The sequence below is a fragment of the Leptonychotes weddellii genome, chromosome 5, assembly GCF_054177405.1.
Source record: "Leptonychotes weddellii isolate Sample4059 chromosome 5, ASM5417740v2, whole genome shotgun sequence".
In the NCBI taxonomy this organism is placed as follows: Eukaryota; Metazoa; Chordata; class Mammalia; order Carnivora; family Phocidae; genus Leptonychotes; species Leptonychotes weddellii.
Genome location: NC_138373.1, coordinates 55,844,461 through 55,870,201, shown reverse-complemented (window position 1 = coordinate 55,870,201; position 25,741 = coordinate 55,844,461). Strand labels below are relative to the sequence as shown.

The 25,741-nt window shown below is 38.2% G+C and overlaps 1 protein-coding gene across 1 annotated transcript in view; it reads left to right on the top strand.

The window, feature by feature from the left end:
• Positions 1 to 2,345, top strand: part of LOC102750931 (myosin-IIIa-like) — a 47,150-nt gene extending 44,805 nt beyond the window's left edge. The window contains exon 6 of the mRNA XM_081820772.1: positions 1,721 to 2,345. Coding sequence (XP_081676898.1) covers positions 1,721 to 1,879 — 159 coding nt within the window. The 3' untranslated portion in view covers positions 1,880 to 2,345. The remainder of the gene's footprint in view (positions 1 to 1,720) is intronic.
• Positions 2,346 to 25,741: the final 23,396 nt, after the last annotated feature.

The following is a 25,741-nucleotide window of genomic DNA, read 5'->3' as shown; positions in this document are numbered from 1 at the left end:
TAGGGATAATATTAAACAGTGCATAGTAATAATATAAATACTATAATATACAATAAATGTATCATTACTTGATTAGTATTAAATAATTAATAGACTAGTTTTATGTTTTCCATGTTATAATAACAAAGCCATTGTTATGTGTTTAAGTTTTCTTTTAGTAAAAAAGCAATTTTGATTAGTGGATCTTGGAACCACCGTCTAAGTAAAAGAAAATATTTTGATCTATCTAAAATATAATTACCAGAGTATTAAATGAGTTAATAATTAAAATCGACACTCCTAAATATGCAATTACCAGACCATCATTTTACTGATATGTCATTATTTATTAGTAAAATAGCACAAACTGGGTTTGAAAGTGCTTTTCTGCTTAACAAACCAATGGATGTTACCTAAAAGAGAAAGGTTCACTGTGGTCTTATCAAGCTGTCATGTAAATATGTGTATGTTCCAGATTTTATGCGTATTATGCTTATTTTTCTACAATAAACATTTTTCCAACTTATGAACGATGGGCAGTATTTCAATAAATTTCCACTTATCTAGAATTGTTGAAGTATATATATAGCTCGTGAAGGCATGGCATATATGCCAGCTCTATGTTATTAATGACAAATCTTTTAGAATTAGAAAGCAGCAAGGTAAATAGATTTTAATATAGTCTCCATAACTAATGGCATAGAATTATTTTAGTGTTCTTAGGGCCTCAGAGGCAAGATTGTTCAATAATCAGTTGAACAGTGAAATTCTCTACTTGACATTTTTAAATTAAATTCTAGTTCAGAGGTAGCATTTGTTGGTTACATAAAGCCGTCCTTCTCAGGCTGGAGTCCGTGTGTGTCAGGATGAAAGGGACAAAGGAAACAGTGACCGTGGTAGGTGACCGTATCATTTTTGCAAGCCATGACACTTTGCAGAGAAAAAGGGGATGGTATTTATAATAACTCTAGGAAAGCATAAACTAAGGATGTCTTGGGCAAATTGGAGCATAAATTCACCCAAGCATTTGGCAAAATATTCCTAGGCCACATGTATGAAGTCATAAAATAACGAAAAAATTGGTGGGGCAAAATACATTTTTATACTCAGGAAGACAAAGAGACACAACAGAATAGAAAATTCATATGCATGTTTTTTATTTTTATCAGCTTTATGGACATATAATTCCTATACCATAGAATTAACTCATTTGATGTGTGCAGTTTAATGATTTTTAGGTGTATGTTCACAGGGTTGTGCAACCATCATCCAGTCTAATTTTAGAGCATTTTCTTTCCCCCTAAAAGAAACCTCTTACTCATTAACAGTCAATCCCCATCTTCTCCCAAGCTGTCCTACACTAGGCAACCACTAATCTGCTTTTTTGCCTATGGAATTGCCTATTCTGGACATTTCATTTAAATGGAATCATACAATATGTGGCCTTGGTGTCTGGCTTCTTTCTCTTAGTGTTTACGCATGTTGTAGCATACATCAATAGTCTGTTCCTTTTATGGCTGAATAGTATTGCATTGTATGTATACACAGTATTTTGTTTATCCATCACCAGTTGATGGACATTTGGGTTGTTTCCACTTTGGGGCTATTATGACTAAAACTTCCGTGAATATTTGTCACATGAATTTTTAATATAAATCTTGGGACTTTCATGCTTGCTTTTGCTACGATGCTTGCTAAAATCACAAACTTCACCCTTTTCTTTTTTTTCATTTTCTGCTAGGTGATTGCATGTGAACAGCAACTGGACACCACTTATGATGCCAGGTGTGACACATGGTCCCTGGGGATCACGGCCATCGAGCTAGGGGATGGAGATCCTCCACTAGCCGACCTGCATCCCATGAGAGCGCTCTTCAAAATTCCAAGGTCAGAGAACTAACATGGGGTACAGTATCTGTAGCCCATCTTTCTTCCTTCAGCTGGTGCTCATCAGGGAAATATTCAGTATATTTCAGCAAGGTGGGAGCACAGTGGCCTAGGATATCTTCTGCCTCTTCTGAAACACTGTATGTATTCAGCGGTTTCATTTCCCTGGTCTAAGTAAGAACTTTCTCTTGATACTCACTGTGTCTTCCTTTTGCCGGGGTTTGAGCTCAGAAAGCAGCGGTTCCTCCCACTCTTTATCCACTCCCAAACTTGTCAGTAAGGCCCTGGGCCCCAGTTGGTGCCCCAGTGATTGGCTTTGCTTCACTCTGTCAATCCAGTGATTTGTTTTTTACTACTTGCTAAGACTTCTCTTTGGAGATTTAAAATGATATTATTAATAAATTTATACACAAAATTCACTGATACAATAGCAAGGACTTTAAATATGTTAATATTTGAATATATTCATATAAAACAGTAAACTTAGAATAATCTCTTTGGAGCCATGAAAGCACTTTCCTTTCTGTGTAGAGCTTTCCCCTTCATTGTGTATATTAATAAACTTTCCCCTGTCTGCCCTATTACTAACTAAATACTATTTTATATATGTTTTGGTTAGTTCCTGGCTCTTTCAGAAAACTGATATGAAAAGACAGCCTATTTTTATTATACATGTGTTCTCCTTTGAGGACTGTCTGAAGGATTTTGCCTGGTACCATAGTCCCAATGGAATGCACACCAAGGGCCTGGGGTGACAGGGGTCGAAGGCAGTGGTGGGGTGGTATGTTATATAATATTATTAAATTTTGTCATCCTAGTGCCTATAGCACATAGAATCATATATACGAAGCCCTCAGGGACAGTTCTCCAGTTCTAAAGAAATAATGCCAATATGTGATACTCATGTCTACATGGGTTCATTTGGAATATTGGGCACATATTTAAATTAATAGAAGACCAAAGAATTTGAATGTATTTTTCATTTTATCTTTGAACTTCCTGTCTGATATATATGTTCTGAATTATAATGCCTTTATCATCCTTTACATAACAATTTCCATGTAAATCTCAGGTCTAGCTCTTTGTAAAATATGCTGCTTGGTTGGTAAGTGGGGAAACAAGATTACAAAAAAGAACAGAAAACCTGCCCTATACCAAGTTTAAGACATTTCATTAAATTTGAGGAAAACAGAAAAAAAAATCTACATTTCCTAACTCCTGCTGTCATTCAGTCTGTAAGATGAAGCACTACACTTCCTGGGCCATTTTAATTATGGTTTAAACTACCAGAGTTAGCCGGATGTTGTTATTCTTGGTGATGACACCAGATGGACACCCTTGTGTCCAACACCATTGATGTTTCTTATACCTGTGAGCAAGGTGCCTCTGGAAATGGCATCTTCTTACTTGTTTCTTATTACTTCTGCCACTGGTATATCTCTAGCATGAAGGTCTTAGAACACGAACTGTAGAAATATTTAGAAAAAAAAAATAAGGGATCTGAAAATCTACCCTGTTCTAAGTGTTCTAAAATCATCAAAACTTTGTTATAGTCCAAGCAAGCCAATAAATCTCTTAGAAAGGAAATTTTCAGGAGGACAAGAAACAGAGCAAGACTACTGGGGAAGAGAATTCTTTTAATGTGCAAATCAGCAATCTTCAAATAGTCCTAAGAATTGTACAATGAGCTCGAGGCGTGATCTAGGGTAGATGAGTGGCTGCACTTTTCTTTAATGAGCCTATATAAACTGTACACTAATTTCATTATAAGCTATTTAAGGAGTAATGCAGAACTGAAGACGAAGTGTTTCCATCCCACTAATGAAAACAAAGAGCTGTTAGGATTAGTGGAAAGCAGTATTTCAGCAAATTCAGCTATCATGGTTGATCAGTGCTGCTTGATTACAGACTTAGATCAGCCTCATTTCCAAGGGAGGTGCCTTCGTATTCATGAACATGCCAAAGAAGAACAAGATTTGTTTGGCCTAGAAATAAAGGCAACTAATAACAAAATCTTTTAAGTGGCATTCAGAGCTTTCTAGCTAATCATATTTCCCAGTTCCTTACTTTCGTAACCTTGTTTTCAGCAACAACAGAACAACTCCTAAAGGCATTCTACTCTGCCCCTGTCTGCTACAGTGTCCCTTGTATTCTGAATGACACACCTTTCAGGTCACCTCTGTGTACCCTGGATATTCCTCAGAGACTTCTGCAGGACTCAAAGTAAAAAAAAAAAAAAAAAAAATCCCCAGTATTCGCTGTTTCTATTTTGCCAAGTATTGATGTTTCTCCCTAGGGCACTCAGGTAAAAGCAAAAAGATTCCTTAAAAGAAAAAATCAGAAAAATTGGGTCATATATTAAGTGCTTTCCGAGAAACAAGGAAGCTGTCATTTTATATGAAGAATGCTTAATAACTAATTATCTGTCTTTGAATCGGAAAATTGTGGTATGTTTGATTATGTCTGGCAGAACCTCTGATCGCACTAATGCTCTAGTCTGTCCGGCTCTGATTTTGCACCGACTGACCAATGTGCACAATCCAACCTTGATTCTTATTTTTCTAGGAATCCACCCCCCAAACTAAGACAGCCTGAGATATGGTCAGCAGAATTCAATGACTTCATTAGCAAGTGAGTAACAATAGTCTTTTAAAAAAACGAAGAGATACCATCCTGCTAGAACTTTGAAATGTGCCTTTTATAACACTTCTGAATCTCCTCCTTATTTCTTATCTGTTGAACAGCTCCAGAGGGTATCCATTATTGTCTTCAAAACCAGCATTTGTACTGTCCTCTGAACGTTCAGTGAATCCATTATTGCTCAAATAATGATCTTAGGGTCATGTTCATTTGCTTAAAGATAGCTATGCTTCTGAGGTTGCTTCATGGTCCAGGAACACATCCTTCCATCCACCTGCCTTTTGCAAGCTACGCCTTCCCATCTCCCACCTACTCACCCACCATCGGTTCAATCAGCTCTTTTTAACCCTTTGTTTATCTGCATCACTCATTCCTGTCGCAGTCAGGGAATTTTCATTGTAGTCGGTGAATCAGATAATTGTATCGATAAAATGCTTACGTATTTGATATTCAGTGAACATTTTTAATTTGACAAATATTTAACACAAGTGCAGTGCCTCTGGGCAATCAACTGGAAGATATGAGTCAATAATTTCTAAAAATCTGCCCCATAAACCTGTTTTCACCATCTTACTATGTCTTTACCATAAATAATAATAATAATAATAATAATAATAGAAAATAAGGTAAGGGATGACCCCAGGTTGTAAATGGGAGACAGGGGACATTAAGATTACATGTGTCAGGGACGTCTACATGGCTCAGTCGGTTAAGCGTCTGTCTTCGGATCAGGTCATGATCCCAGAGTCCTGGGATTGAACCGCACATCAGGCTCTTGGCTCAGCCAGGAGTCTGCTTCTCTGTCTCCCTCTGCTGCTCCCCCTGCTTGTGCTCTCTTGCTCTCTGTCTAATAAATAAAATCTTCAAAAAAAAAGATTATGTGTGTCAGACACCACTCAGAAAATGTAGAAAGGGCAAAGAAAGTGGAGCAACCAGTCGTACACATACCGCAATCATTGGTTTTTCTACCAAGAATATCTCCTTATTCCCTTATTCCTATAAAGACAAGAGGCTTAGATTTAAGGGGTGTGAAAACCCGAGGATTGATAGTCCATTTTGTTCCCCAGATTTCACATGAGCATCTCTTACTGGAGTACAGACTGTGCACTACAGAATATTTGATAAAGTGCAGTCAGACTTCACACATCTCCTGGGAGGATCCCTGGTAATTTTAGAGGGCTCCCCAAAATTCGTAATTGTGCCCCACGTCTGCAGTCCTTCCACACAAATCCTCCATTGAACCTGGTGACTTTGACACGTTTCACACCATTTCACCTAGCATTCTGCCCTGTGGGCTATCGCTGCATTTTGTTCCTTTTCTGCTAGTAACACCTCTTTAGATGCCTCTCTTCCCAGCGAGACAGTGAGTAACTGCAGGGCACCGAATATGCCTTACTTGTTTGTGCAACGCTGCTGTCCAGTAGAGTGCCTGGTACATACCAGCTATCTGATACACTTTTACTTAGATAAAAGAATTTCATATGTGACTATACTCAATCCATGGAGCAAGTGCTACAGATGTCAGAAATGGATGCGTTCTGTTAAACTAAATGATCATGAAGAGCACTTGTTCTTATGTTCAGATGTCATCATCCTGATTCCTTAGCATATTTTACCATCCTTGAGAAATACGTTACCGGTTAAGCCCAGGAAAATAAATTGCCAAACCATCATCCCAGGAGGAGTAACAGTACAGATTAGAAATGCCACTGCCCAAATCAAGGCATGGACTTCTTCTTCCTCTCTCTTTTTTTTCTTTTTCTATGTCGCCAAGTGCCAGCCCACCTCTGACCAGTTGTCTCACTAGCATAGATCCTCTGAATCCCAGGGTGGGAAGGGTACTGGAAGTTGATACAGCCCAAACCATATCCAGAGCGTAAATCCTTCCCGAGCATGTGCACTGAGTGGCCATCCCGTCAGGATGTCCTCATCCCTAATAAAGGTGATCCTACCCAGTGCAGCCCATTCTAACTTTGAGAAGCCTCCCTGATGAGAAGTTCTTCCTTACGCTGCCCTGAAATCTCTTTCTCTCTTAATTCCACTAATTGATCCTGGGTTCTTTGTCTCTTGTGACCACTGAAAACTAGTCTAATCCCTCTTCCGAATATTTGAAGACAGCTGTCATGGCTGATTAAATGTCCCAGTTGTTCAAATGTCCCTTCTGCAGTGGTGTTTCAAGTGTTCTCATTAGCTTTATCCTTTCTCACGCTACTATCTCGTTGAACCTACCAAGAGGTGTGGCGTGCTTTGGTGCATTTGCTCTATATAGAGACCTCCAAAAATGTCCACTGATGTGGGATTTAAACATCCCCAGCATATTAGTTTGGCAGTTTTATCACGTAGAAAGAAATAGATCAATTGAGAAGCCTTTAAAAGCGTTAGGGGAGGGAAACAGAAAAGTTTGTTTTAATTTTAGATAAGCTTTCAAACTGTAATGACTTTGATGCTTCATTCTTTAGCTTGCTGGCTCATAAAGGAGCCTGCTGGGGAGACGGCATTTAATCACCACTATGCCAGCACGCTTGCTGGGGCACGAGGGAGTCATGTTTAGTCGGAAGCTGGTAAGACTACATGGCATTGCTCGCAGATGTGTCCACTTTCACAAACATGCATTTCATCATATTGCAGGTTAACATTCTTTGAGATACGCTTCTCAGGATGAACATTTGTGAGGAGCATTGCTCTCTTGTGTTACAGTAGTTTTTAGGAATAATAATAATAATGTCAAAACTCGAACTTATCTAGTCATTACATCTTTCTTTCTTTCTTTCTTTCTTTCTTTCTCTCTCTCTCTTTTTTTTTTTTTTGCCAGTGCAGATGCTTGACTAAAGATTATGAAAAGCGTCCAACAGTGTCAGATCTTTTAGAGCATAAATTCATCACTCAAATTGAGGGCAAAGATGTGATGTTACAAAAACAACTCATGGAATTCATCAACATTCATCAAGGCACGGGCGGCACAGAAAAGGCCAGGTAATCAAATAATATCTTCACTTGCAAAGTCCAAACATCACCTAATGACGCTGAACAATTTTATAATGCAATAGTTGTTAAGGTGAGAAAAGAACTAATTTAAATTAGTTCACTGTGATTCCGAGATAAGGGGATACTTGCATGAAAAGTGAATTGAGTTGCATCCCAATATTGGTAACATTGCTCGCAGCATTTTCTAAACAACTTCATCAGAATGAAGAATGTAAACTTCAGTAGATGATTAGTATTGGCATATATTTTCTTGTGTTTTCTGTTCTTCTGTAAAGTTAAGGTATCTTACATTTGAGATTTAAAAAGGAACATAAACCTTGAAAGACTTGGTATCATTTTTTCTGGCTAAACTGTATTCAGAAGTCATTTTAAATATCATTATTCCTAGTTCCTATTTGGGTTTCTAATAATCTACTATGTATAGTTTATGTAATATTGATTATCTTTTTACTTATTATAGGTAGTATATATGTTTATTTCAGGGAATTTAGAAGATACAGAGAAGTATATAACCAAATCAATCAAGTATAACATTTTAATCTATAACCTTTTAGTATCTTATGAATGGATATACATTTTTTAAAAATTAGAATAATATTTATAGGTGTTCTGGAGCCTGCTTTTCTTTTTCTTTGTAATCCCCATCACCTATTTCACCCATCCCTCCCATACTCTCTCCGTTCTGGCAACCACCAGTTTGTTCTCTGTATTTATGAGTCTGTTTGGGGTTTTTTTTTGTTTGTTTATTTGTTTTGTTTTTTAGATTCTACATATAAGTGAAATGATATATTTGTCTCTCTCTGTTGAATTTGTTTTACTTATCATAATACCCTCCAGGTCCATTCATGTTGTTCAAATGGCAAGATCTCTTTTTTTATAGCTGAGTAATATTCCATTTTATATATATATATATATACACCAAATTTTCTTTACCCATTTACCTTTCCATAGACACTTGGGTTGTTTACATGCCTTGACTGTTGTAAATGAGGCCACAGGGGTGCATATACCTTTTCAAATTAGTGTTTTCATTTTCTTTGGGTAAATAGCTATTAGTGGAATTACTGGATTGTATGGTATTACTATTTTAAATTTTTTGAGGAATCTCCATACTGTTTTGCCCAGTAGCTACACCAGCTTACATTCCCACCAGCAGTGCGTGAGTGGTCCGTTTTTTCCACATCCTCACTGACACTTATTATTTCTTGTCTTTTCGATATTAGCCATTCTGACAGGTGAGAGGTGATATCTCATTGTGGTTTTGATTTGCATTTCCCTGGTGATTAGGGATCTTGAACATCTTTTCATGCGTCTGTTGGCCATCTCTATATCTTTGGAAAAATGTCTATTCAAGTCTTCATCCCATTTTTAATCAGATTATTTGTTAGTGTTGGGTTGTATAAGTTCTTTATATATTTTGGATGTTAAATCCTTTATTGGATATATCATTTGCATATATCTTTTCCCATTCAGTAGGTTGCCTTTTCATTTTGTTGATGGTCTCCTTTGTTGTGCAAAAGCTTTTTATTTTGATGTAGTCCTGATAGTTTATTTCTGCTTTTGTTTTCCTTGCCTAAAGAAACATTTCCATAAATAATGTTGCTAAGGACAATGTCCAAGAGACTACTGCCTATGTTATCTTTTAGTTTTAATTTTCTTTTTTTTTTTATTCTTATGTTAATCCCCATACATTACATCATTAGTTTTAGATGAAGTGTTCCATGATTCATTGTTTGTGCATAACACCCAATGCTCCATGCAGAATGTGCCCTCCTCAATACCCACCACCAGGCTAACCCATCCTCCCACCCCCGTCCCCTCTAGAACCCTCAGTTTGTTTTTCAGAGTCCATTGTCTCTCATGGTTCGTCTACCCCTCCAATTTCCCCCGCTTCATTCTTCCCCTCCCGCTACCTTCTTCTTCTTTTTTTTCTTCACATATATTGCATTATTTGTTTCAGAGGTACAGATCTGAGATTCAACAGTCTTGCACAATATCTTTTAGTTTTATGGTTTCAGGTCTCACATCTAGGTCTTTAACCCATCTTGAGTTTATTTTTGTGTAAGAAAGTGGTCCAGTTTCATTCTTTTACATGTAGCTGTCCAGGTTTCCCAACACCACTGAAGAAACTTTTTTTACCCCATTGTATATTCTTGTTTCCTTTTTCATAGATTAATTGACCATATGAGAGTGGGTTTATTTCTGGGCTCTCTATCCTTTTCCATTGATCTATGTGTTGGAGCCTGCTTTTTTTCACTGAATAGTGAATATGCATGTCATTAAATCCATGTCATTCGTATCATTCTATGACAGATTTCTTTAATTGCTGCAAACATTACCTTGCATGACTATTCAATGATTGATTTAAATAATCCCCTATTATTAGATATTTAGGTTGTTACTAATTGTTTCTATCTCTAATAAGTAACACTGTAATGAACAGAGTTGCACACGAATCCCTTATTATTTCCTTAAGATAAATTCCTAGAGATAGTGCTAAGTCAAAGAGTAGTCTTGTAGTTTCAGTTTATTCTTGAGAATTCTATTAGTTTCATTTAAGGAGCATATCACTATTTAAGGGCTAAGTTAGGAGAAGTGAGTAAAAAATAGTGCATGACTTAAAAGGTGATTCTATTTGAATTCCTGTCGGGGGTTACATGCTTCATTCCTATTTTTTTAATGCCTGACTGTGTGCCAGACATTGTTAGGACTTTATATTATCTCATGTGATTTTACAACATCCCCAAGGGAAGTGTTCTAGGACACTCCATTTTTACAGCTGAGAAGAACCAAAGTTTGCAGAGGCTAATTAGCTTGTACAAGGCTACACAGGTAATGAATGGCTTAGCTGGAATTCAAATCCTGATCCCTAAGTCCAGGCTTTATTCACATGAGTAAACAGAGTGACGATGGTAGACATCTCTGGAGGTAATAGGCCTTGCCTATATGAGTTTACAGCCTTGCTGGAGAGACAGAAGTCATATACCTATAGTGAGGAAACATTACGTTGTGAGTGGAATGAATTACAGAGAAGGAAGGAGGCAGGTAGTTTACAGTGAGGAGGTGGCCGTGGGCTCATACATGTCCTTCCTTCCTTCTTTGTGTGACCACAGTTCCATAGTCAGCCACAACCCCATTCTTCCCAGAGCAAGTGGACAAACAACAAGCAAACAAACAAAACGGAAATTGAAGTATACCAGCATTGTGTCAGGTGCTCAAGAACTATGTCAAGAACTATGGAGAATTTGAGATTTTACCTTATTTGCAAGCTAATAAGTTGACCTGCCTGTTTCAAGCATATTGGAAGAAGATAGACTAAAGGATCAGAGAAAAGGGCCTTACTATTCTTGTTAAGCCAGCAACATGAGTCTTATATTCATGTTGGTTATTCTTGCCCCACAAGTCCTAGTGTTGATGTGGAATGGCCTAGATGGATGGGTGTACACAGTGGGTTTGCCACATAGTGTAGGAACCCTGAGCTTAGGAAACTCTGGTCTTTGAAAAGGGAAGGGCTAGCGAACCTGCCCAAACTTTGTCCTGGAGCAGACATTATCTTTACTATTCTGTTCAGCAAACGAAACTTCCATCTGTCCTGGAGAGAGACATTATCTCTAACTTCCAAGACCATTTGCTATACAAGTATCCTTGGAAATATAGTCTGGAAAAAAAGCTAATATAAGACATACAGAAATGAGAGGGACCCATGGATAATTGTCTCCCAACATTCAAGCACCATAAGAATGGTTGAATTACACAATATTTAGATTCTAAGTCTGTTGCTCTAAGTTCAGAGATCAAAATAAAGAAAAAAATTATTGAAAACAATTCTATATTGGGCACTGCATTAGGCTCAACACTTGTGTTTCTGAGTCACAAAATTGATTCTTGTTTCTCTTTTTAAGAATTCAGAATATGTTTTCAATATGAGAACTTCTGTTTCATTCAGTTGTGGAAAATTTTCAGTCATTATTCCATTAAATATTGATCTTTTCTTATTCTTTTTATTTTCTACTTCTAAGAGATAAATATTGTAATGCCCCAATATACCTTATGTGTCTTATATTTTCTCTTTTATGTTTGTCATTTCTTTATCAATCTTTGCTGTATTTTGGGTTTCTTCAAAATTGTTTCTCAATTCACTAATTCTTAGAATAGGACTAGTCTAGATTTACCCTGCATACTTATTTTTCATGCTGATATTTCTGTCAACAGCTGTATTTTTCATTTCTACAATTTCTTACTTTTTGTAAACATTCTTTATTCATGTCTGACTTTATATCTGGCTATTCCTATCTGGCTAATTTATTTTTTTCTTTTTTTGTGACTGTAATTCTTTTCTTTTTCTCTGTAGACTCTTTAATAGTCATTTTTTGATTTGCATTTCAGCCAGGGTGAATTGTCCTGATTATTGAGTTTGTTTGTTTCCTTGATATTTGGTGTTCTACTGAGGTTTAGAATTTTGGTTTGTTCTCCCACCTGGAACAGGAGGGGTTTTGCTCTGCTTTTTCTTTTCTTCTGCATTCTCTTCTCCTATTTTGGAAGTTTTGCCTTTGCCATAATCTGGCTTCAGGAGTCTTTCTGCCCCATAGGTTTTGAGGATATTGCAGATCTGGCCATGGAGCCAATAGGAAGTAGACCCCATGTCTGTGCTTGGTCTTGCCATCGCAGGTACTTGGCTCCATAAAAGGAAGAAGATGCAGAATTTTTTCAATGTTCTCTTCCAGGTAAGAGACACCCCTCTCCACATTCAGCTACATTCTCTCTACCCAGTCTAGGTCAGGGCCTTCATTGTGACTGGGGCGTTTCATTTCCTTTACTGTCCAGTCTCTTCTGCCTTTTTCTAGTCCTGGACTTTGTGTCAGCCTATGGTTTCTGCCCTCTTACCCAGGGTGTATCTGACCTGTTAGGTCCACTGTCATGTTCATCTTGTTTTGGAGAATGTCTTTGTCTTTTTAATTCAACTTAAAAATATTTTGAAAAATATTTTATATTTCACACGTGTATATTTGGAGGGGGTGGGAGTAGAGTTTGAATCATTAATGCACGACACCCTTTTGACCACAGATCTTAGTCCCATGTCATAGGAGGAGGAAATATTTTCCTGCTCTCAGCACTCTTATACTAGTTCCAAAGTGTGAAACATATTCAGGCAAAAGAAAAGACGTTATGGGGTGCCACTTGCAACACCTTGGGAAAAAGTAGTCTTCAAGATCAGGCAGAATTATTTGATTTGGTACAGTTCCCAACACTGGTAAAGTTAATCCAAAATCTGACTGTACTAAATCAACATAGCTAACTCAAACCTGACATTTTTTTGTATGTGATATTAACTTATGAAATTGGATTGATGTATGTATTTGGTTGGATAATTTTTTAAAAATCATAATTCAGTTTTAAAGAAGACTGTCCTATGATAAATTGAATACAAACTGAGTACTTTAAATTTCCCAATAACGGTAAGGGGGCAGTGTTAGAAGGCACTGTGGGATGGATACAGGAACTTTCTTTTTTAAGTCAGGCCTGAATATAACAAGTCACTCTCATAACTTACTCAACTACTCTGAGGAATCGAGATGCATATGCATGCAGTAACTGCTTCTATGACAAACTCTCAAACCATGGAAATACATTTTCCCCAGGAGTTAAACTGATAATGTTACAGTGAAGGCTGAATCAGTAAGAACTTTAAATTATAAAATATTTTAAAAGAAAAGTTTGGCTCAGGTGCCTGGGTGACTCAGTCGGTTAAGCATCTGCATTTGGCTCAGGTCATGATCCCAGGGTGCTGGGATCGAGTCCTGCATTGGGCTCCCTGCTCCACAGGGAGTCTGCTTCCCCCTCTGCCCCTCTTCCTACTCATTCTCTCAATCTCTCTCTCTCAAATAATAAATAAATAAAATCTTTAAAAAAAAAAAAGTTTGGCTCTTGAATCCAGTATTGTAAAGTATTCAGTTGCCTGATTTAATGGGAATAGATAAAAGTCATTTGTAATTGAAATGTATTATTCAGCTTTCTTGACTAAAAACAACACAAGCCAATTTAAGAAGAAAAGCAATTGAGTGAAAAATACTGGATGGCTCAGAGAATTGAGAGGAAGGCAGAGAGCCAGGCTTAGACCTGAAGCAAAGGAAACCTCAAATAGCCTTCCCCAAGAGCTGCCTGCTAAGAAACCACCATTGACACCCACCCTCCCCGCCCCAAGTCCTGTAGCAACACTCGTTTCTGGAATGCCACAACCACTTCAAAATACTTGTAAACTGACCTTGAGCTTTGTCACTCCCTCAAGACTCTAAATTCCATAGAAGACCATCTGGTTCCCCATGCTTAGCTCGCAGGTCCATGTTGTAGGTGAAAAAAATGCAGTGAGAAACACTTGCTTCTCCCTTACTTCCGGTATCTTTGTGAAGCAGAATCCTTTCTTGCAACCATCTTGGAATTTCTTCCCACAAAGGAAGAATATTTTGAGATACTAAGCAATGAATTATGGAATATGAAAACAGGGTCCTGAAATTCTTTCTTTTATATATCTTGAACATTTACCTAAAGTGTTATTTAAGGTATGATTTGCATTCCTTCTAAATAAAGGAAAAACCTAACCCAGTACCTAGTTGAATGATAAATCCCAAATTAGGATTTCATTTTGTGGGGTGCCTGGGTGGCTTAGTCGGTTGAGCTTCCAACTCTTGGCTTTGGCTCAGGTCATGATCTCATGGGTTATGATCTCATGGGTCCCGGGATCGAGCCCCACATCAGGTTCCATGCTCAGTGGGGAGTCTGCTTTAAAGATTCTCTCCCCATTTGCTAGCTATAAATCAATCAGTCAGTCTTTTTTAAAAATTTCATTTTGTGGTTGTTATATTATAACATGTTACCTTTAAAATTTTCTTTTGCTTTATATACAAAGCAAAATAACTTTGATATTTTACTTGATACCCTCAATATGCTAGTGGTGATTAACTTTAATGTAGGTAAATTATGTTTTGCATATAATTTTATAGAAGCAAGAATTTAGTAACTCAGACATAGTTATTTCTTAGGCCAAAAATATTGGCTGTATTTGTGGTGCTCTTACAATCACCCCACTTGTCCCAGCGTATATGGTTTTCAAACCAGGATATAAGACAACTTTGAGACATACATGAAAGGATTAACAAATGAGAGACAAACTAAATTATCCAACCTTTCAGGACTGAAAGCCTGGTTCAAGCTGTCAATTCTTTATTTAGGTATAAAACTTTATGTCATATAAATTCAGTTGAATGGGATTTTGGTTTTACAAAAAAAAGAAAAAAGGAAAGAAAAAAACGAGAAAAATCGGTAGGAGGTAATAATAGGGTTTTTTCAGTGTGATACAATGCATGATTCTATTTTATTCTCTATTTTCTGGGCATGATAATTTTTCTCTAATGGCTGTAACTATGTCTTTGTGAGAATTATTCACTCTTTGGAATGTTTACTCATTTCCCTTAATATGTGGGACTTTTAAAATGCTTATCCTGGCTGCTCTTATAATAACCATTCTTTTTGATTCCCATCTTCACATGAACATTTCAAAGACACTTCAAACTGAACATGTCCAGAATTGAATTTATGCTGTCCCACCCAAAATTAGTTATTTGGTCCCTTTCTTATTAATGGCACCATCACTCAATTCCTTATGCCAGCCAGAAACCTAGGGATTATCTTGACATATTCTTCTTTCCTACTTTCTGTTTTTAGTCCAGAGCATGACTAAATTTCTTTTTTTTTAAAGATTTTATTTATTTATTTGACAGAGAGAGAGACAGTGAGAGAGGGAACACAAGCAGGGGGAGTGAGAGAGGGAGAAGCAGGCTTCCCGCCGAGCAGGGAGCCCAATGTGGGGCTCGATCCCAGGACCCTGAGATCATGACCTGAGCCGAAGGCAGTCGCTTAACCAACTGAGCCACCCAGGTGCCCCCATGACTAAATTTCTTATGCCCGCATTCAACCCAACACCAATGGTGATATAATCCTTGCTACCATGAAAATCATGGATTGAGATAATCCCAATGTCTCAGTATTTATTGAGGCCATTGTATAAAGACCTGGATCACGTGCTACCACAGGGGGCTGATGGCTAAAGCATAGATCATCTGTGCACCTGGGGGCTTACTTTTTAATAAAAGGGATAAGGCAAGCCTGTAAATAACCATTATACAGAGTAAGAAGTTCCAATCCCATGAAAGGAATACAAATAGTATCCTATGAGAGTTAGAAGAAGCAGAAAATGTTTACAGTAACAGGGACAGGAAGGCTTATCCAGGAGGCGGCCTTTGAATCAGCACTGGGATAAACAGGACTTGATCATGTGTGAAAATAGAGTTACTACCTGATGAGCATTATTTCTAGAAAGAACAGCCTGGGCAAAATCATGAAAGCCAGGAGAAAGGCAATACTCACAGAAAGGCAAGCATTTAATCAAAGCTGTAAGGGGAAAACTCAAGAAATGTGGTTGGAGATATCCACAGAGAGCCGACCACAGAGATTGAGAGCGTTGATAGTCAGACAAGAGGTCTGACCAGTGCTCTTGACAGCCTACCCTGGGGATGCCCCTAGGCCACCTGTGTCCTGCTGTGCACCATCCCTTCATTGGCCCTAAAAGGTAAACTATGGATACACCAAGACAGACTATGGCACTACTTTTGGATGCATTTTGCTTGTCCCCAGTATTTCTTCTTAACTTAAAGCTATTATATATATTTTTTTAAGTGAAAGAAATTGGTCTCCATCATGTTTAATGATCAAGATATTAGTGGCTAGTGTTCGGCTATTTGGAGATGACAAATCTATTGATATATCTATTTCTGTGTATTTGTGGGATGTTTTAATTGTTTGGTGTGTGTCTGTGTGCACATGTTCATATTCTAAGTAAATGTTATTTTGGAAAATTGCAGTTTTATCTTGGCCAAAATAAGGGGTAAAGGAATTGTCTATATGAATCTGAGAGAAAAGTTCTCGTGAAGGCACTAGCTGGTGACAGTGTCTTGTCCAAGATAGGGAACTGAGAAAAACGACAGGTGGAGCTGGGGGACTATAGTCAGGGCCCATCTAGGGCCAGGAAATTTAGAAAAGAAATGATAACTTATCCTCCCCCCAAAAAATATTTCCTTATGCCTTTCTTTACTACTTCCTCTTCCAGACAAGCTCCCGAATAAGAGTTAAATAGCTTCAGCTAAGCATGGTCCCCTGAAGGAATTTCATAAGGAACAGGCTATTGAATAAGCATCCCCTGGGGAAGACCATTAGGAGTATCTCTGCTTTTAAGTCACAATAAATAAAGGAATTCAAATAAACAGGAAGAAGTTGTTAAAATGTCCTAACAAGGTGTAAATAATTCCTAGGAATAAGTTACATTGATGTTTCAGAATAAAATGCTTTACAAACAGTAAAAAACTACCAAGGAAAGGGAAAAAAAAAAAAACTGTCAATCAAGGGGGGATAAAAGACTTGTTCACGGTCATTTTCTCTCCTATCATGCAGAAGAGCTGGGGCCAGAACCAATTTGTCCTAACACCTCTTTCAGTTCCTGTCTGTATCATGCTGCATGCCCCTTTTTTTTCCTCCAGAGCATAGTCATACCAAAATAGACTTATTACTGGAAGGGAACTTCTCTTCTGGTTCCTTATCTGAGAGACTAGAAAACTGAAGCCCAGAGAAACTCAGTCCTGCCAATTCAATAGCCAGCTCATGGTCAGCGCAGGGCTGTAGCTCAAATCCCGTGATTTTCAGCACTCTTACTAGTTTCTGTATCCCTCACCAGAAGTAGAAATTGGCATTCACAAAACTGGCAATACGAAGAATTTCTCTTGGACTTTTGGGGGCTGCTTTGTATGATTTACTCATAATGGGCATTTCAGCTTTCACCAGTTTCTTTGAGATCCTGCAGTTGGAGTTTACTGAGTAGTGTATTCAAGGGTCAAGAAATCTTTGCTCACATTTCCCTAGACTTCTTTGTTTTAATTAAGAGGGTAGAGTATAGGGGCGCCTGGGTGGCTCAGTCGTTAAGCGTCTGCCTTCGGCTCAGGTCGTGATCCCAGGGTCCTGGGATCGAGCCCCGCATTGGGCTCCCTGCTCAGCGGGAAGCCTGCTTCTCCCTCTCTCACTCCCCCTGCTTTCATTCCCTCTCTTGCTGTGTCTCTCTCTGTTGAATAAATAAATAAAATATTAAAAAAAAAAAAAGAGGGTAGACTATAGAAATAAGTAAGTCTAAAATGGCGGTCTAATTGACAGCATCTTTGAAGTATTTGGGATATAGTCATGTACTAACTTGATTTTAGTGACTGCTTGACAAGAGTTGATGATTATCAACATCGTGATCTTTTCATTTCTCTTGGAAAGAGTCCCTCATCTCGGTGATGAGTTTAAGGATTTGCATTTGTTATTAGTAAGTAGGTTGTCCGTGAGTGCCAACAAAATTGCATCCATTTATAAAAGACTTTGTCCCATTTCTCTGGTAATTACTACTTGAAGTTATACCACACTCCAAGACTTCTTCTAGCATGCTATTTTTCAGTCGTTAGTTTCATTGAGGTCTGAAAGGACAAGTTCTCAGTGGCTCCCAGCATGTCACTGATGACCGTATGTGGGCCTGTGACAACCAACGTGTCCATCTCCTTCTCCCCCCACCCCCGACCCTGGTCACCAGGCCACTTGCTATGCATTTTCATTCCTCTCTGTTCGGGCTCATGCAGTGTTCTCTCCTTGAAATCTCCCCCTCTTCATTCTCTCCTTGAAAATATACTTCAAAACCATATCTCCAAAAGTCAGTTAAGTACTTTTGAGATGCCTTTCCCCAAAGCCCCAAGCGTGTATTTACATTTTCTGTCCTCTGTGGTCATGCAGCCCTTTGTTCTTGCTTCAACGTCAGACAGACTTAGATTCAAGTCCTCATCCTTCCGTGAACTAGTCCTGCCATGTACTAGTTTTGTGACTCTGGGCAAATTACTGAACCTCTCTTAGACCCAGTTAATCCTTGTTTATGAAATGGGAATACAAAGGATACCTACCCCGTAAAGCTGTGAGGATAAATGTAATAATGCCTAAAAAGCATGGGCATAGTACCTAGCACAGTGTAAGTTATCACCATCACTTAATGGTACTTAGATACAATATATTTTGTGAATCTCAATCATCTTTGTATCTCCAGTGCTGAATCCAGGACTTTGCATTCAGTCAGTACTCAATAAATATACAGTTGACCCTTGAACAATATGAGGTTAAGGGAGGCAACCTCCTGTGCAGTTGAAAATCCAAGTATAATTTTGACTCCCCAAAGACTGAACTAATAACCCACCGTTGACCAGAAGCCTTACTGAGAACATAAACAATTAACACATTTTGCATGTTTTATGTATAATATACTGTATTTTTACAATAAAGTAATCTAGGAAGAAGAAAATGTTGTTAAGAAAATCATAAGGAAAAAAATAAATTTATAGTACTGTACTGTATTTCTTGCAAAAAATCAAGGGTTAACTACATATAATCTTTTTCTTTAAGATTTTATTTATTTATTTATTTGTCAGAGAGAGAGAGAGTACAAGCAGGAGGAGTGGCAGGCAGAGGGTTTAGAAGCAGGCTCCCTGCTGAGCAAGGAGCCCCATGGGATTATGACCTGAACCCAAGGCAGATGCTTAACCAAAGGAGCCACCCAGGGGTCCCAACTGTATATAATCTTGATTTGAAGAGTTTGGGTTGAGATCTGGAATGGAAAGCCCTCATCTGGCTTTATATATTTAATGGACACAATTAATAGTGCATTTAACTATTTATTACTTAACTAAAAAAAAAATGGAGAACCAACATGAAAGATTTTTCTTGAGAGAAGGGTTTTTAATTTTTTTCTACAGAGAACTTCTTTTTATAGTTCTCTTGCTGGGTTAGGGGCAGACACAAAAAGAGGACTTGGAAAAAAATAATAAAATCTACATGAACATCTCATTTGTTTCTAAAATCATCTCTATGAAATTGTGTGTTATGGGTCACAGTGATCTCTTGCAGAGGTAGGACTGGAAGTTCTCACTTTCATCTCTGTGTTGTTTCTTGAAATTCAGTTACTCATTCATCAAGAGAATCTAACCAATACTCTGAGGGTAAATCATGTGTTTTAGAGATGCTTTACCAGTGGAAGTTACAGATAGAATGGATTTGAGTATGCCAGTGTCTTAGTATAACCAACACACGAGGTTCTACAGCATTGAAGCTGGCTCTTGCGAGAGAATATTGCATTTTCTGTTTGAAGCCCCAGTTTAAAAGGCTCAGGCTCTCATTATCACTCTGGTTTTACCAGTTTTGCCAACACAGTTATTCACATGCTCCCACTTAATCTTTGCCAGTCTCACTCCATTACTTTTCTCAGATGGGAGCCATTGGAACCTTTTGCTTTGAAACATGTTTTGATTGTCTCTGCTTCTTAATTCTTTTGAAGGAATAATGAATATGAATATTAGTTTATTTGTAAAAGTGACCCTTACTTATTATTTAACAACCTAATAAATACATAAAAATATGAAGAAGTTTTAGGAATTCGCTTGAAACCACAGCACCCAGAGGGGAGGGCAAAAAAAAAAAAAAAAGACCCAGCATAAACATTTGATGAACACAATTCCAGATTTCTTTCTGTATGTGTGTGTAGAGCAAGAGAGATAGGAAGTTTTTACAAATACAGAATTTTTCTATAAATACTACTTTTATTGAAATTTTTATTGATATAAATTTAGATGCATTTGTAGGAAATAATACAGAGAGACCCATGTACCATCTACCCAATTTCCCTCAATGGTTACATTTCACAAAACTGTATAAATACTGTTTTAAGTATTTTACCCAAATTTAACAGGTAAAAGAGAAACTTAGGGCAAAAAGGAAGAAATTATTGAAAGTCAGATAAATGTTTATCTTTCTTCACCTCAAAACTTTTTGGCTTTTGGTAAAGTTAAAAGGTTAGATTCATTTTGATTCTACTGTAGACAATATCTACTACCTCCTTGCTCTGAAGAATGAAGTTAGCACAGTTACACTTCCTCCCATCTCCTTGATTTCCACATCCTGAACTTGTTACACTATTCTTTTATGTAATCAATGCTTCACATTTATAGTATGTCTATAAGCCTAATTTCTAGGGCTGTTTAATCTTTTTTCTGTAATTAAGTTGATTCAGTGCTCACCGCAAGTCTTTTTTTAGTATACACTCCCTTTTCTGAGTGCCTTATTTTAATTATTCTCTTGGGTAGCTAAACTGTGTCATCTCATAGTTATTTCCAGAAAGCCTCAAACCCTAAATTCTTGCCTCCTTGAGCTCGAAGCTCAGTTTAGTTAGGTGAAATAGACTTCGGCTAGCATTTTCTTTTCCTCAAAACATTGCAAACACTGTTCCACTCTGTCTTGGGCAGTGTGTATTGCTGTTGAGAGAACTAAGGCAATGAGCTTCCTCCCTTTGTTCATGGCCGGTTCTTTCGCAGGATGTCTGCTGGTGGTCCGCAACTTCGCCAAGCTGTGTCTTAGCGACCATCCTTCCAGATCCATTTTACTTACACCCTGCGATATGCGGGAGTTAGCTCACACTGCCTCACGAGAGCCAATTGAATCTTTGTTCTTTTCTCTTCCTTTAATGTACTTAACCCATGTACCTTACCCTATCTGTGAATTCAGTCATGTTTATTCCATATCTTTTCTTCTGTCATGATTTTTCCTCCATTCCTTTTTTGATCACAGCCAACTCAGTTTTTACCTCTTTCTGTTGTCTTCTAATCTGTTTATTAAAGCTTCATACCATCTCTTTCAAGAGAAAAAAATTCTTCAGATATTTCCTTCTTTTGAGAAGATCATATAAGAAACATCTTTGAAGGATGGAGAACTTCTATCTGAACTTTTTCTGCAATTCTTTCCTGTGGTATATGTTCTTCATCTGCCTTTTGCTTATAATCAGTCCTTAACTACTCCTCTTCCTCCTCTTTTTTCCACCCCTCTTTGGTTAGAAGTATGTATGGTGATGAATGTCTTCTCAAGTAGGACTAGAAATAGCTGTGTGCTAGCCCAAAAAAATAAGTGGGAATGGAGGAAGGATGATTTGAGAAGTCTTCAGTTTGGATTAGGTTGATTCTCTTGAATACCCTTCCACCAAATTTGTATTTTCTTTGCCTTCTCCCCTCAGTTTTGAACCTTTAAGAAATCACTCTACAAGGCCACTGACCGGTACAGGCCCAGGGGGCACCATTCATACCGTCGTCGCTATAATGACAGTCTTCCTGTGTCATGATGTATCTAGCGTATCGACTGCTGCTCCTTCCCTTCTCCCTTCACCCGGCCTTCCCCTGGCCACTCCTTTACTGGACGAGTAGATGATAGGTCACTCTCCCCTGGTCTTCTCCCACCCTCTTCCTTTCCTAAATGTGAACCGGGTCTCATCAGAACTTTTCCCCATTTCCCACAATGAACCACTCATGCCTCTGGAACTGACAGCTCCAAGCAAAGGCTCATTGAATCTGCCTCTCAGGGCAGTGCACTTTCTTTTAGAAAAGTCTCTTTTCTAGAAATAACCATGTGATGACACAATTTAGCTACCCAAGAGAATAATTAAAATAAAGAACTCAGAAAAGGGGAGGCCTGAGGAGTTATGTGTTGGTTCTCAGCTTCCTTTCTCATTTTAATACAGATTTCACAGTATTTGACAGTTATGACTGTGGTTTGGGACGATGGCCATTTCTGTTTTTCATTAAAGAAAGACACTTTTCAACTTTTCATCCTTTTTGTTGTTTAGTGAGTTGTCAGGGAAGGGAACATTTACTTTCCTCTGTGATCTTTAATTTGCAGTGACTCTGGCCGAGCTTCTTGATAAAATAGGACAGGGTGTGGATTACAGGTTGCCACAGTTTTTGGATGCTTCTTGTTGGCGAGTCTGTGTTGTACACCCTTGAGCCCCAGCATTTTCTGTGACATCCTCAGTTAATAGAAGATGGCTGAAGTAAGCCTATGACATTTTTAAGCCCAGGCCTTATACCCTGGCAGTGTGTTCTTCATGTCTCTTGGAACACTCTCTGAGAGCCCAGAACTGCCATGAAGGAAGTGTGACTAACCGTGGTCACCCTGCTGGAGAGAGACACATGTCAACCAATCTGATCAACAATCCTGGTTGAGCCCAGCCTCCTAGTGCCAACTATATGAGTGACGCTATCTTGGCTCCTCCAGACCAGCCTACCCACCAGGGGAATAGCACTGAATGACCTAAATTGATGCCACATGGAGCAGAAGAATTTCCTATCTGTGAGTCCTGTGTGAATCCCTGACCCACAAAATCATGAGATATAATAAAATGGTTGTACAAAGCTGCAGAGTTTGGGGATAATTTGTTACACAGCAATGAATAACCAGAATGAGAGGATATGAATCTTATTAAAATCACCAATATTCATAGTATCTATGTGGCTTAAAACCCTTTGTTGGCTTAGGTAACAAGTCCCACATTGAGTGTAAGGAGATTTGGACATGTCTGGGCAACCGGTGAGGGGAGTCTGTTCACATAGGTGGAGGGCACCCAGGCCTTCTGGGAAAGGAACTGAAACTGTGCCCACTTCAGTGAGCCAGGCATTTCTAGTAGGTAGTGGGTTGGCCCAGCAGGAGTCTTTCTGCCAAGAGTCATAGAATCTTCTGCGAGATGACTGATACTAAGGGAAAGAGCACAATTTTTTGACCCAATAACAAAACCCTAATGGTTAGAAGGAGCCACAACTCTGAATACAAGTATGGCTGTTAACAAAAGCTGTCCCAAGGCCCGCCCAGCCACATGGGTGCATATCTGTGACCTAAGGAAGGGCGAGGTTATGAGTGGAAACTGAAAGAGGTGCTTCACTCAACCTATATATGGGGTACAAGAAACAACGTGCCCTGTCTCAGTCAGCATGTAACACAAAGGGAAAAGACCCATCGTTTCCACTTCCCGAAGGACCCAAGAGTCCTTCCAAGAACTGGAACAGCAGAAGTGTGGTGGCCATGCCTGATGGGCTGAGTAGCCACACAGCAGGAAGTATCTGAGTATCCACCCAGAGGATCATCAGCAGAGGAGTCACCTACCTGGTACAGCACTGGAGACCATGCTTTTCCTGCTGAGCAATGCCGAACCATGCCCAGCCTAGCTGGCAAGGACCTCACATGCTGAGGAACAGCAGGAGCTCTGAGGGACCAACAGGGTGTCAGCCACTGTCTGCCTGGTAAAGTGGGAAGGAGACCGATACTCGGCTAAGCAAGAGCTGAGTAACGGTGATGTCTAGCTGAAGCAGACTTGTCCATGAGCTATTGTGAGCCATACTTATGGGGACTTTCTAATACAACAAGAGTCCTCCATTAGCATGTGATGGCAACAAACCAGCCAAATAGGATCGCTTTTGTTATGACCCCTGTTGTACCCCTAAGTGATATGGGGTGGCCCAGGCTGGACAAATCCAGGAGGCACCATTCATTTCGTAGTTTACGTGAATGCTATCACCCTGGAACCCCGAGATACAACATTCATGGTGTCCTCTAGAGTTGTGCAATGAGAACTGTGGCTCAGGAGCCTGGAAAAATTCTGAGCACATTTGTTCTACAACCCAAAATATCTGTGATATTAGCTGTGTACACATGATGTTAGCACAAGCAGAGAACTGGATAGAGTAAAAAGCTCTCCCTGGTTTCTGTGGTTCATTGTTTATTATCAGGGTCCTGATTTAGCCTGAAAAATGTTGTCCTCCTCAGTACTTTCACATAAAGTTGCTTTCACATAAAAATGTTTTCAGCAAATACATACGAGGATGAAATCCTCTGATATTTCCTTGAAGTTCGGGTGAACTAATTTATGTCATTTTCTTGATATCTTCAGCTTCAGTTAATGGAAGATCACTTTTCATTAGAGTTTAGTATTAAAATATGCTAATTATAGTATATATGTAATTTATAGGGAAATTTAAATTGTATCAGATATTAGGACCACTTTACAAATTCTGAAAGCTTGTATCAGATTCCCAAATTCCTGTAATGTTAATTTGGCAGTGATATTCTAGAAATCATTATTTTAATGATAGCATTACCCATTTTTAGATATATTAAACTGATTCAAACCCTTACTTGTTTTAAAAATATTTATACTTTTTCTTATAATTTTATAATTATTTTATTTAAAGAGTTTCCTGAAAATGATTGCATTTGATTGCATGGGGTAAAATGGTATGAATCCAACAAGTGCGTGTACTTAAATAAAGCAAAATATGACACATTTTTCTAAAAAGAACAAAATTTCCTGAAAAATTCTGTTCTGTCTTTCATTCAAAGGCATTAGCCTTTAAAAAAATTTTTATTCTAGAGGGGAAAAAATAACCTTTTTGTTTTGATTGTCTTTTGATTGTCAAGAGCCTTGACCTATATTTTAAAGATTGCAAGAAGTACTGCAATATTATTTATTTGTTTTTTTCCCTTCAAATTAGCAATGGCCTATGATATGAATGCATCCATTTTTGGTATTGTAGCCATAAAGAAAAGATTCATTTGCATAGAATTGCATTAACTGTTGAATTCTGCAGTGTCTCACAGGAGGCAGGACACCCAGTGTGGATGATACTCATTTTTTTGCAGCAGAGCAAGATGCACAGGGTGAGTGGAAGGCAGACCTCCCATTTTCCCTGAGTGTCTTCACATTTTTAGTCCTCTAAATATATTTTTGCCATCATGTCAAAGGCAGTAATAAGACGATTGAGCATAACTTACTGGAAAATTTTGTGCTTTAAATGAGCTAAAACTTTTAACCATCTTTTTGCTGGGTAAGAGGAAAGAAATATTTTTTAAGGATAGAAGTCAAGGTTTAGAGCGCAATATTTCAGTCTTTGAGTAGAATTTAAAATGACGTGCCCCTCATTCCTCACTGCCAAGCACGTAAAGCTTTATCTCTGGCTGTTCAGCTGCTCTAATCTTGTTTGCTTCCCCATTTAGTTTTGTAATCTCTGCAAAAAAAAAAAAAAAAAAAAGCTGTATTTAACAGATTTTTTTTTTAGTTTTGGAAGATCATGATTCACTTTGAAGTTAGATTTTTATACATTTATATAAATACAGCTGGGTTTTGTTTTTGGTTTTTTTTTTTTAGGGAAAAATCTGAAGTCAAAATGCTTAAGGTTTTTTCAAAAAGAGGAAAGAAAGGGAAATAGATAATACTTAACTATGACAATTCCAGTCTTGGGAATAGAAATTGAAATGGAATACTATTATG